This window comes from Musca vetustissima, unplaced genomic scaffold, assembly GCF_032173495.1.
Source record: "Musca vetustissima isolate MV318-11 ecotype Yass unplaced genomic scaffold, APGP_CSIRO_Mvet_v1 utg37729, whole genome shotgun sequence".
In the NCBI taxonomy this organism is placed as follows: domain Eukaryota; kingdom Metazoa; phylum Arthropoda; class Insecta; order Diptera; family Muscidae; genus Musca; species Musca vetustissima.
Genome location: NW_026880270.1, coordinates 83,650 through 95,866, shown reverse-complemented (window position 1 = coordinate 95,866; position 12,217 = coordinate 83,650). Strand labels below are relative to the sequence as shown.

Sequence of the window (12,217 nt, the reverse complement as noted above, 5' to 3'; positions counted from 1 at the left end):
TTCTTTGTATTCGTCCACTTGTGTGACATCTTAAATTATAAATAAATCAACGCGTACTTCATTCTTTATAATAGTGCAAGTTTTTATTTGATTTTTTGAAATTAATTGTAAGAGTTTTTTATTATTTTTGTTTTTTTAAATTGTTCGTTTTTTATTTTATAGTTTTGCATAATACATTTTTAACTAAATAATTTATAATAATAATATTTATTTGTTGTTGTTGGCGTCGTCGTGTCATACAACACATTCTCAGTTATTTTGTTTTTTTTTTCTAATCACTAACATTTAATACTAATGCAAATATATGGGCAACTATATGGGCACATCCGCACGACTTTCAGAGGCAAAATCAAATTTTAAATCTTAAATAAATCGAAAACAATTTCATTTTTTACAATTCTCCCTTAATATTTTTTGTAGAACTTTAGGAGTACTATCAGTGGTAAACAAATTGAGAGCCTCTAGTTTTTTAACTTTTCAGATAAAAGTCACAAAAGAGCGGTCACTCACACTACTTCAAATATACATGACTTTAGACATCGCTACTAATAATGGGAAAACTCTGCGAATTGTGTGAATATTTTGAACTTTTATATCCTTTACATGAATAAGAGATATCAGTAGGCCTATTCTGTAAATCTTAACAACATTCGATATTGTTTAAATTTCTTTTGTTATTGTAAAAACAATAAAACAAACAAATGAAATTGTTGTAAAATAAACAATATCGAATGTTGTTAAAAAGTTACAGAATAGGCCTACAGGCATTATTATTATTGCATTTTCAAAATTTCAAAATATGACATATCTTTTATTTGCGAAGGATTTTTCTCGGTCACTCGCGAGACATTGTTTATTTTGCAGTTTTTATTTCTGCAGTGTCTGCATTTTTAGTCATTAAAATAATATATATGCTACGAACAAGAAGAAAAAATGACAAATGTGGTCTTTCTTTGTATTTTTTGCCTTTACTTTACGTATTTAAGTATACTTAAAGAAACAAATTCTTCGACTTTGGTTTACTTTTTTGCGGAAGTGAACATATATAAAATTTGACGTATATGAGTCGTTTATTTTGAAAGTGTTTAAAAAAGTTTAAAAAACATATTACGATATATATATATCAGGAATTTCTATAAATTATTATTTTTGGCTTTTAATTTTTTTGTTTTATTGTTGATGGGATACCATCCCATCATTATTGATCTAATTTCCCTGGTTTTGTCTAACTGGGAAATATTTAAACGAATGCACTACGAGTCAAAGTTCCCATTTTTGGCCATAATTAAAGCAGTGGGTTTATGAAATAAATAAATGTCGCATATAAGTGTTTCGAGGACGCTGATTACGATTCTAAAAGAAAAACGTAAAACTAAAGAACAAGACTTAACATTTTTGGACGGCTTGGTTTTTTGCAGTGTTTATGTTAAAATAAAAATGTATTTTATTCAAAAATAAAAAATATATACAAAAATTTTCGAAAATTAAACAATTCAGATCAAAATTTATTAAAACATAAAAACAAAAATTAATATGGTGAAAAATACAGTTAATTTCGTAGTCTTATTATCCCATTTGAAATTTTGAGAAATCGAAGCCAAAAGTTAAAAACTCCGCTTTTTACTCGAATTTAATGGGCATGTTCAAAGGTGCCCCACCCGTATCATTTTACGGAAATGTATAATAACTTTTTTCGTAATAAATATATATGATAGCAATTACATTAGTTATGTTTGAAATTAATGCAAAAAAATTGTTTAACGAAAGAAAACCTTCACAGAATTCTTCCTGCGCCCTTACAACCAAAAGAATAAAAGTTTACAATTACACTGCGAAAACATGGTTACCCATGTACAATTTGTCGACAACTGGAAAAGCTAGCCAAAGTGGTTTACGCAGATAAAGAACAAGATTGTCATATACAAAAATGTCGTAGCGGGTCGGAAAAAGATTTTATGAGCGCTGTTCAAAGGTGCCCCCGTTCAGAAGGTGCTCCCCTCTCCCCTATAATTCGATTGGTGCTCTAACCATTAAAATACACCATGGCACTGCTTGGCACAAGGTTTTGGAAATCAAATTTATTTATTATTTAAGGAATTTTTTATGTTTATTTTTAAATTCCTCATATTTTTACCTTCGTTATAATCTCCAGTTCCATCAGTTAAACTGATCGTCATTTCATGTTAAAATTTAAATTTCATGTAAGCCGGATTTGAAATGGAGTGAAATCGATTTTTTGCAAAAAAAAAAAAAAAATGGGTTCCTGATCCTATATATGGATTGGCTCAATTCGCAACCCATTGAAAATTTTCGAAATTTGAATATACATTATTGTATAGCTATGTGACTTTAAAATGAGTACATTGATTGTCAACTTCACACAAAGGTTTTATTTCAATTTATATATAGGTTTTTTTATAGGTTTTATTTCAATTTATATATATTTACATAATTTATCTATTTTAGTTTTGCCAGTAAACTATGATCATTTGAATGATATTTAAGTTAGTTTTTTCTCTTTCAAGTCGATATATAGGTATAGCCTTATAGGTGAGTGAAGACAAATGTCGGACATTGATAAATTTGAATTATAAATACATATTATCAACATACGACCTTTGTAAAGCCACATTGCCCAATATGCCTGATGAACCGCTTAAACTACGGCGAAACGTGTCGCATAATGATGGGTGCGTAGGTTCTTCGCAAAAAACTTCGAACATTAAGCTCGACTTGAAAGAGAAAAAACTGACATAAAAATATACGTATTTTATATTTTCCAATTTACTAATATATAATTTTTTCTTTCTTTTGCAGGTATGTACGTATTTGTAACACCTATCGTAAAAGCAATTACAAGTTCGTGTTAACAAGGTAAAATAAAGGTTGGATTTTGCAAGAGATATAGCAAAGTTTACAAAACACCTAAAATTCAGAAAAAAAATTATGAAATATTAGTATGAGTCGATTTATAATTTTGGTTTTGGTATCACTATTCCTCGTTGAACACTCAATATGTCCTGCATATGCGTCAGTTAACAATCTTTAGGGACCATATGTTATACATTTCGGTAATATATTTCGACTTATACGAACAATGTGGACGACATTATGGACTACTTTGTAAATATTTAATTATTTGTCTGCTGACTGTCCCAAAATTATTCAGAACTAACATTTTGGAAACTCTACTAAAGCTTTTTAAATACACACAAAGTCGGTATCAAACCAAAACATAATCAAAAATAACGGTTAATTATAAATTGACATTTGCGATGTTACTCGCCATTTGTTGCTGTTGTTCACGAGTTGTACATTTTATTTATTTTTTGCACCATGATATAATGTAACAAATAGTGAATAAACATTCGTTGGAATATCGTAGCTAGAACAATTTTATAGCCTTTTTAGAAGAAATTTTACAAATCTTTGCACACTTTTGCTCGCCACTGTAGTGTCACCTTATTTGTGTTTTCCGTAAATTTGTAATAAATAAACATGTACTTTATTCTTTATAATAGTGCAAGTTTTTATTTGATTTTTTGAAATTAATTGTAGGATTTCTTTTTTATTTTTGTGTTTTATTTTGTTTTTTTTTTTTAATATTGTTCCTTTTTTGTTTTTATTTTATAGTTTTGCATAATACATTTTTAACTAAATAATTTATAATAATAATATTTATTTGTTGTTGTTGGCGTCGTCGTGTCATACAACACATTCTCAGTTATTTTGTTTTTTTTCTAATCACTAACATTTAATACTAATGCAAAGTACAGATACAAATACATCTACTTATTCAAAATAAATGTGTGCTTGCTTTTATAGAACACTCGCATATAACTCTTTTGCTTATTTCAGAATTACCATTAAAATTAAGTAATAAAACTAATAAAGAAAATAATATACAAACATTATACAGTAATGACACAAACAAAAACTGATCTAATAATACATTTAAATAATATGTGCAACGTTGTTGTGTTATAAACAAAATAATTACATTATTTTGTGCTTAATTTTATTTATTTATAATCTACGTATGTATGCATGTGTGTGTATGTCAAACTTAGATTATATAGACATTTTAATAAATAATTTATAATTATATTTAAAACAAAAATTTTACATTTTCAAAAGTCAGTGTAAATTTTGTACAGGTTTTTTGTCTCGTTTTTTTTTTTGTTCTGTTTTTAAGTCTTTGAAAATTAGTGCGTGTTTTTCAGAAGATTTCATTCTTGCCATTAATTTGTTGTTCTGCTTTTCTGATAATTTACAATGTTGCCCTAACCAGCACAGCGAATGCGTGTAAAGTTTTTCATAAGAAACCCATATCGAGTGCCGTGTACAAAGCTCTAATATCACTATGCGATGATATCCGCCAAAATGGGAAGTTCATGGCTTTGGCGGCTGATTCCTCTTCGGCACCATCGCCCACAACTACATATGTACTTTTGCGTCCAAAACGCGTCACAATACGCTCATAACAAGTTTCCTGACCTGTAACGAAGAACGGAAGAACAGCAAAAAATAAGTAAATTATTTCGCCAAACTTATTTTACAAACGTACAAACTTACCTATTTTGTGGGCACTGTAAATATTTTCAATATTGAAGATGCCTCCCAGACCAAAGAGCAGGACTTTGGCCAAAGCTGGTGCCAATTGAGTTGAAGTCACCAGAACATTAACACAATTTTCACGTTGAGCTATCATATTTAGGCATTTAGTAGCCAACGAGGCCCAATTGTCGGTAGCCATTTCAATATCCTGGCGGATTTGTAACCAAGCGTCTCTTTTGGCAGGTCCCAATAAACCACCAACACTAAAAGAAAAAAGAATCGCAATTAGTTTTATTCCCGGTTAAATTATTATTTCGGTTACTTACTTTCCCCTATAGGTGTTGTAGATTTCCTTAATTTTCCTATATCTGAAAGCTAATTTGCGCATCCAATCGACACCGCCTCTTACACCAGTGGGCAAACACAAGTTCGGTGGAGCGCCGGGTGGTGCTCCTGTGTGAAAACCGTCAGTGGCAAAATTATATGTACTCAAATCTTGACCATTGTCGTCCGATGAAACATCATCGATGTGGACCTGGTCACATTCCTCGATTTCGTTGAAAAAGAAATGGGTGTCGGCCAAATTAAAGACCATCTCCTCCATGCGAAAGGCTATCGTCATTAGGGCACTGTGATCTTTGGTATAACGGCTGGCAAAGGAACCCGACAACAGTGTGTGAAAGATGATAATGGTCTCGTCTAGATCCCAAATGAACACCCTCTCCGGGGGCTTAACAGCTTCACTGTTTGGTGTGTCGGAGGTACAGCTGCGTGTCGGACTAGGTTGCTGGTGGCGACGTCCTCGAGATCGGCCAGTCTTGCCAGTGGGTGTAGTTTTCGGCAATGACGTCGCTGCATTACTCGAGGCAGTGTTGCCAGTTGAAGCCATGTTGTTGTTGGGCGAAATGGGTAGAGGAGAATGCGGCGAATGGGTGTTGTGCAAAACTGGAGTTGTGGAGTGAGTGTCGGTGGGGCTTTCCGAAAGATTGGAGGCTGCCACATGGAAACCGTGACTGGCACTGGAGCTTGGGGAACTGACAGCATACGGGGAATAATTCGCGGGATTATAGTAGTTGCCATATTGATCGTTATAGTACGAGGAGTAATCCTGTTGGGCGGCAGCCGAACCGAACTGGGCAAAATTATTATAGCCATAGGCTGTGGGATAAAGCTGTGCCGAGTTATTATTGCTGGAGGCATATGTCGATGTTAGATAGGGCGATGATGGTTCTATCTTTGGTGCAGCTCTGGCCGCTGTCGTATAGGGAGTGCCGTAGGTGGAATAGAATGGCGGTGTATATTGTTGCATACTGTTGTAATAATTGTAGTAATCGTGTTTGGTGTCGTAGGCAACGGCTGCCGCGGCAGCTGCTGCAGTGGAATTTACAGCAGCCATGGACGAGGAACTCAGTGTATTGCTGGGCGAATCGAGACCAACCAAACCCGTCGAGGAGTTCACTGAAGCCGAACAACTGTATAGATTCGATACGGAGTTAGGATGGTTTCCGTTGTTGGCACCCGATTCCAAGTGACCGCTAAGACCTGTCACTTCTGTGGCGTTCGACGATGACTGCAAATGCTGCTGTGTCGTTTGATTCGAATTCGTTATGCCGGGCGAGCGACTCTCTGACTTGACGGAAGGCAGTTGTGTGGCAGACTGATGTTCAGTATTTAGCCAGTGTGACATGCCACTACTACTGCTGCTCAGCGCATTCACTGATGCTGAGGTGGAATTGGACGATGAGAGCGTGGTGGAATTATCATTTGTTGTTGTAGATGTAGCAGACACTGATGCATTTATGCTATGCTGCTGATATGTTGAGAAACTGCTGCTACCTGCCGTGTGGGCAAATTGAGAGGCTGAGGCGTTGGAAAGAGATGGTAGATTATTGGCGGTTAGGCTACAGCTGCTCGCACTTAGTGATGACGCTGAAGAAGGTGGTTGCTGCTGATGATGCTGCTGTTGTTGTTGTTGGTGCTGATGGTGGTGTGGTGAATGCTGGTGTTGCGATGCGTGAGCGTGATGATAATTTGAGAGTGAGGCCAAGGAGGTTATGGTAGGCTGCAGCGGTTGGGTTTGTGGTGGCAATGCCAGAGGACTACATTGACTGGATGAGGCAAGTAAGGAGGAACCACTAGCTGTTAATGGAGAGCCTGTCTGAGAGCTCCCCAGTGGACCTTGCAAATGTGAGGCGGACTGTTGTGTTGTAATCGAGTTTTGGGCCGCCGTACAGAGTCTGTAAGAGAAAGCAAATTATTGTAATCTGTGTTCGATCAAAAGGGAATATTAATTTTATTGATTTCGAAAGACCATAAAATGTCAACTGAAATTTAACATCTTGAGGGTCGTATAATGATTTTTATGTGCGCCTTTTTTGAAAAGAAACAAATTAAAAATAAATAAAATTCTCGATCGTCCAACATATGAATCGTAAAGTCAAGTGGTTGGCTGAACGCACGAACACACGCACGCACACAGCCACTCACTGTGTGACCCATACCACAAGAGGAGGCAAGGGACACTTTTAATGACTGCTAAGCTGTTTGCGCATGTGCTCACTCAAAACCGATATGTGTATTGATCTTGTCAAGTGTTTCTTTGTTGTTGTTGTTGGTGTTCCTTTCGGTTCATAATTTGTAATGTGTTGGGTTTTAACGAGCACTTTGAAAGATTTTGGGAAATAATTATAAAGTGTTTGCGACAATTTTAGAAGAAAACGAAAAGGATTTTCCTTCGAATCTAAAACATGTGGTAAACAAATGTTTGGACTGGCCAAACTCGTTTATTTTTGAACAAAAAATAATAAAATCGATATTAAAAAATTTTTTGATTAGACATTTAAAAAAAAGTAGCAATAAAATATTTTATTATGAATTCGATTTTTCGACATTCATTTAAACAAATTGTAAAGTGACACAAATTGTACTTAACCCAAAATTTGTGTCTTTAAGTTTAAGTTTCAAATGTCACAGCTGTAAAATTCACTGTTTACTTGTAAATGTCATAATCGTCATGTTCCTCCACAGAAAGAGGCATATGCGGCTGTATTTCTCGGAATGCAGAGGACATGTGGCAGACATAGAGGTGACAAACTATTCTCCCTAAAATTGTTCATTTTACAGTGTTTTCTCTCCGTGGAAATATTTGTGAAAGGAAAGTGCACTGCTAAAGAGTCTTAACACGCACACATTTTCCATTTTTCCCATCATTTAATTTCTGTTATTATTGTTCGATGTCATTTAAAGAGGGACCATATTCCATAATTCATAATGGGAATGGGATAGGCGATGTGCCCCTACTTAAGGGATTAAGGAACACATACAACGCCCACAGGAAAATGCTAAAAAATCTTCTTTTTTGAATCAATGACAAATTGTTGTATTTGACAAACGAAGCGTCGTCTTGCTTCTTTCTCTACTCATGTTTTTTCATCTCCATAATTTGGCTTAAACATCTGCTGGCCAGGGAATGATTTTATTTGAATATTCGTTTACATTTTCGTTTGTCTTTCGTCAATGATTCGTGTCTAGAAATCACACGCCTTTCTTCTAAAATTGTTCATAAAATATGACACCTTTATTTATCATTTGGTTTTATGGCTGATTGATTATTTGTATAAAAGAAAAACATGAAATAGAAGTCTATCAAAGCAATGTAGTTGGAATTCCATTGGAAAATGGTAGGTCACTCTTAGCTTAAAATAGTTTGAATAAATCAATTCACTTCGTACAACTGATTATTGCCAACTTACCGATTTCTATCATTTGTATCTGTAGGCTCTGTTTTGGGACGTTTAACCTGAAATGAAAAAGGAAGAGAAAAGACATGGTTACTTCTAAGTTCCGTTGACTCTGTTGGCTAAGCATAAAAATGTAAAAACAAACAAAAAATCAGAGATCAAAAACATTTTTTAGAGAAATGTAGTGTGGCCGATGTGACATTAAATACCAGGAGTATTTTTGCGTGCCAACCAACATGACATTTCATGCAAGCGCGCTCCTTAGTTTGGCATGCGTGCGTGCGGACTACCTACATTTCATCCAAGGAAGCAGACTGCCCAGCAAGCAAGTGAGAATAAAGGGTATTTAGAGGAATTTTAACATATTTCAGTGACACATTTCAATACTCTATAAATTATTTTGCATGACCATGCAAACGAATGCATGAAGCGTGCATTTTGACGTTTCGTGTTGTGTGCTATTCTGACTTTAGTCGCAGAATGATAAAGAAGATAACAAATGCTGTAGGAATAAAATAAATACATAGTTATTTGCCAGGTTTGAAATATAATTTTATTGGACAATTTATTTGAATGTGAATATTCCCGATATTAGTTCAAATATGTCACACCTCTCCAACGTGAAATTCCAAAACCTTTTTTGCAGAATTTTGTTTTTGCAAAATAGTCAGGCTGAAACCCAGTTTGTTGTTTTTATAAAACCATAAAATTTGCAGTAAATTTGTGGGTGAGCCTTTATTTTTTTAATTAAAACAGGATTAATGAGGCCTAAACAAAACAAAGAATGGCTTAATAAGCATAATTATGTTGTTTTACTTCTTCTGGGCCACAAATGGCCACATTCTCATGCAAGCTTGCGTTTTCAGTCAGCCATGAGGCGCTAGACTTGAGGAAAAAATGTCAGCAAAACGTTTGAGTCAGCATTCCGGGAACAGTCAGCCGTTAAAAAGGTGTCGCCTTCATTATCATTGCCAAACATAAATGCGATTATGTTTGTAAACATTTTTTACATAGCTAAACAAAAATTTTGCAAAATGTCAACAACAAAAACAACAGGAATGAAAAAATCACAACATTTTGATGGGAAAATCTGTGTGAAATAAACTATAAATTTGTTGTCTTTGCAAATACAAATCGTCTTGGTGTGATTCCTAAAAGCGGGGCATATGAATGCCTAACTCTCTATGCCCGGCTGACTTGGCTGTTGTTATCTCAACAACAATTAAAATTAATAATAAAAAAAGTAACACCAAAAATTATTCAGATGAAATGAGCAATGAAGCTGAACAGCCGAATCGCGAGTCGAACCGAGCTGAGCTGAGGCTATGTGTTGTGCTGATGATGAAGATCACGATCTGTTAAGTGGCCCATGTTTATGATGTTGGCCAGTATGTGGTAGACACCGGAATCCCCAGACTCGGTGCCAACCAATGTAGCCCCACAACAACAGTTAACCAACCGTTTGTCCCCTCTGAGTTTTTGTTGTTGTTGTTTTGTTTTTGGAGTTGAAACACAACAGTCAGGCCAGGCCAGCAAGCAACAAAACTGTCAACTAATTTATGGCACAAGTCGCCAAACAAAACATTAAAATATATAAAAGGCAACAACAACAAGAACAGCAACGGGGAAACCTGCAAGCGACTACTACGGATACGGGTATAGAACAAGCAAATGACCATAACAACAACAGCACCAGCATCATTATCGCCAACGAACGACTCTTCTCCGATGCGAAAGAAAAGATACATGGATGGCTGAGTCTGAATACCTGTTTAACCCTTAAAGAGCCTTCAAAAGCCATTCAAGCCTTTCCTCATTGGGACACATTCGGTTTTACAGCCTCACACTGACTCGGTTGACAGATCGTTATCTTACACATTTCTTGGTGTTCTGTGCCTCATCTCTGTTTCCCCCCAACCCCTACTTATTACACCTTTTCTGTCTTTCTGCTGCTCATCTTCGTTTAGTTAGCGAGGAGATTTTCATTGGAGATAAATTATTTAAAAATAATTTGATTTGTTATTATTCATAATTTAAAGTGAGAGTGTATATGTGTGTGTGTGTGTGAGTTTGTTGTTCTTCTACTCCTCATTAATTATAATTAACAAGTTATTGATTTTTTGTTTGTTTTATTTGTCATTATACAAATGCTTTCGCTGGCTAGGGTGCGGGTGAGGGTTAGCAGGCAGGGACGAATTTTATTGTAGCGCGTTTCACAATTTGTTTTCCATTAAAATGACTTATGAAGTGCCAAAAATTAAGAACCTTCAAGATTTGTTGCTCACGCTTCAAGCATACGATCACAATCTTAAGTAGATTTGAAGTCTGAAGGTTTTGAATTCGCATTTCTGTGCTATCAGTCCAAGCCTATCGCGGCCATTCATTAAAGCAATTGATTAATTTGCTTTTATTTTTGTGAAAATTTGTCAACAGCCATACAGTTGTGTGTGTGTGATGTTTGCTGGCGACGGTGTTCGGGTCTAAGGGGGTTAATTTGTAAAATCAGGATTCAGAACAAACTGTTTGTGTTCCGCTGTGTGGGATATTTGCCACCACAATGTCTAAGGCTACCACAAACTTGTCAACAGATCAAGATCGTAAAATTAAACAAAATAACAACAACAGCAGCAGAAATGAAATAAAGACTAATGAAATGTCTTGGAATATCTTTCATCATACTCAAAGTAATCGAATTGGCAACGGCAAATGAAGAAAAGCTTTTGGAACCTTTGTAAAACCACAAACAAGCAGATAATGTAAAAGGCTGGGAAATGGTAATAGTTATACTATAGTACATATAATGTAAACTAAAGGATACATTTCCATCTAGAATATGGTTTTAATAAAATGTTAGTACTTGAGAATATATTTGTCTACTTTTACTTTGAGGAGTGCAGCTCTAATTTGTTCAACATCAATTATATGAAATATGTCATCTAATGCCGAGTTTGAACACTGTGCCGATACATGTGCGACATAATTTACCATAACCTTCTTTGGTAAAGTCCGGCATGGTTTTGGTGTCATCTTCAGAATTCTCAATATTTCAACATAAACAGAAGATGCAGTATTTTAACATCTTGTATCTTTGCATTTATTTCCAATTGGAATGTAAATTTCGATTTATCTGACAAATATCAGATAAACTTCCTAGCAAGCAAATGGAAAAAATGCAGCTAATATTGCGACACAAGAGAATTTTATAAATTTCAATATAATTATAAATTTCAAATATAACATCTTCCAACAACAATTTATTTTAAGTTTCCAATGTATTGTCATGTTTAATAAAATTGTACAGAACCACGATTATTGACAGATTAAAAACAGACATATGACATATGTAATTTAGAATTACTTTACGCATTTCATGGACCACTGAGGATCTATAATTATCTAATTGCATTCAATAACCTAATGGCGTCAATAACATTCTGAGATGATATTTGGGAAGATATCAAGAGAGTTACATTCAATTGAATCATTATTCTTTACAAATCATGTCAAATATTCCCTATCAAAAAAAGTACATACATATATTTTTCGTCATATACCGAATACGTATATTAGCATATACACATATTTATTCTAATCGTACTACTAATTATGTCGTTCATATTAAAATTCCATTCATTAAAATAACAATACCTATGTATGTAAATATGCATGTGTGTGTATATATCAAATTCCAAAATGGATGAATGACTACAATAATATAATAATGACATTTAAGTGTTTGTCATATTTTAGTTTTGCTTCCTAGTAGATTTTTGTTGTTATGATTTTTTTTTTAATTAGTAATGAATATGATGAATTTTGTATACCTTCGGTTCAATCATTTTATCAATTAATCCACATCGGGGAGCTGAGTAGCTATATGGCATTATGGTCACCATATTTTCTTAAGCACACAAATATTT

The 12,217-nt window shown here is 34.6% G+C and overlaps 2 protein-coding genes across 2 annotated transcripts in view; both read right to left on the bottom strand.

Annotated features, from left to right (window-relative positions):
- Positions 1-12,217, bottom strand: part of LOC133325781 (eukaryotic initiation factor 4A) — a 207,919-nt gene that overhangs the window by 120,616 nt on the left and 75,086 nt on the right. The window lies entirely within an intron of this gene.
- On the bottom strand, positions 4,264-12,197 carry LOC133325774 (developmental protein eyes absent). Its single transcript, XM_061534495.1, has 5 exons — positions 12,122-12,197; positions 8,310-8,356; positions 4,884-6,794; positions 4,576-4,820; positions 4,264-4,497 (listed from the first exon to the last, which is right to left on the bottom strand). Exons 1-5 carry the CDS (start codon positions 12,191-12,193, stop codon positions 4,316-4,318), a joined length of 2,457 nt encoding a protein of 818 aa, XP_061390479.1. The 5' UTR covers positions 12,194-12,197; the 3' UTR covers positions 4,264-4,315.

Bases quoted from the DNA above. Each gene is read 5' to 3' on its own strand.
- LOC133325774 (XM_061534495.1), bottom strand. From the start codon at position 12,193: ATGGTGACCATAATGCCATATAGCTACTCAGCTCCCCGATGTGGATTA. The intron at 4,821-4,883 runs GTAAGTAACCGA...TTTTTCTTTTAG, and splicing joins TACAACACCTATAGGGGAAA to TGTTGGTGGTTTATTGGGAC. The intron at 4,498-4,575 runs GTAAGTTTGTAC...TCTTCGTTACAG, and splicing joins TTACAGTGCCCACAAAATAG to GTCAGGAAACTTGTTATGAG.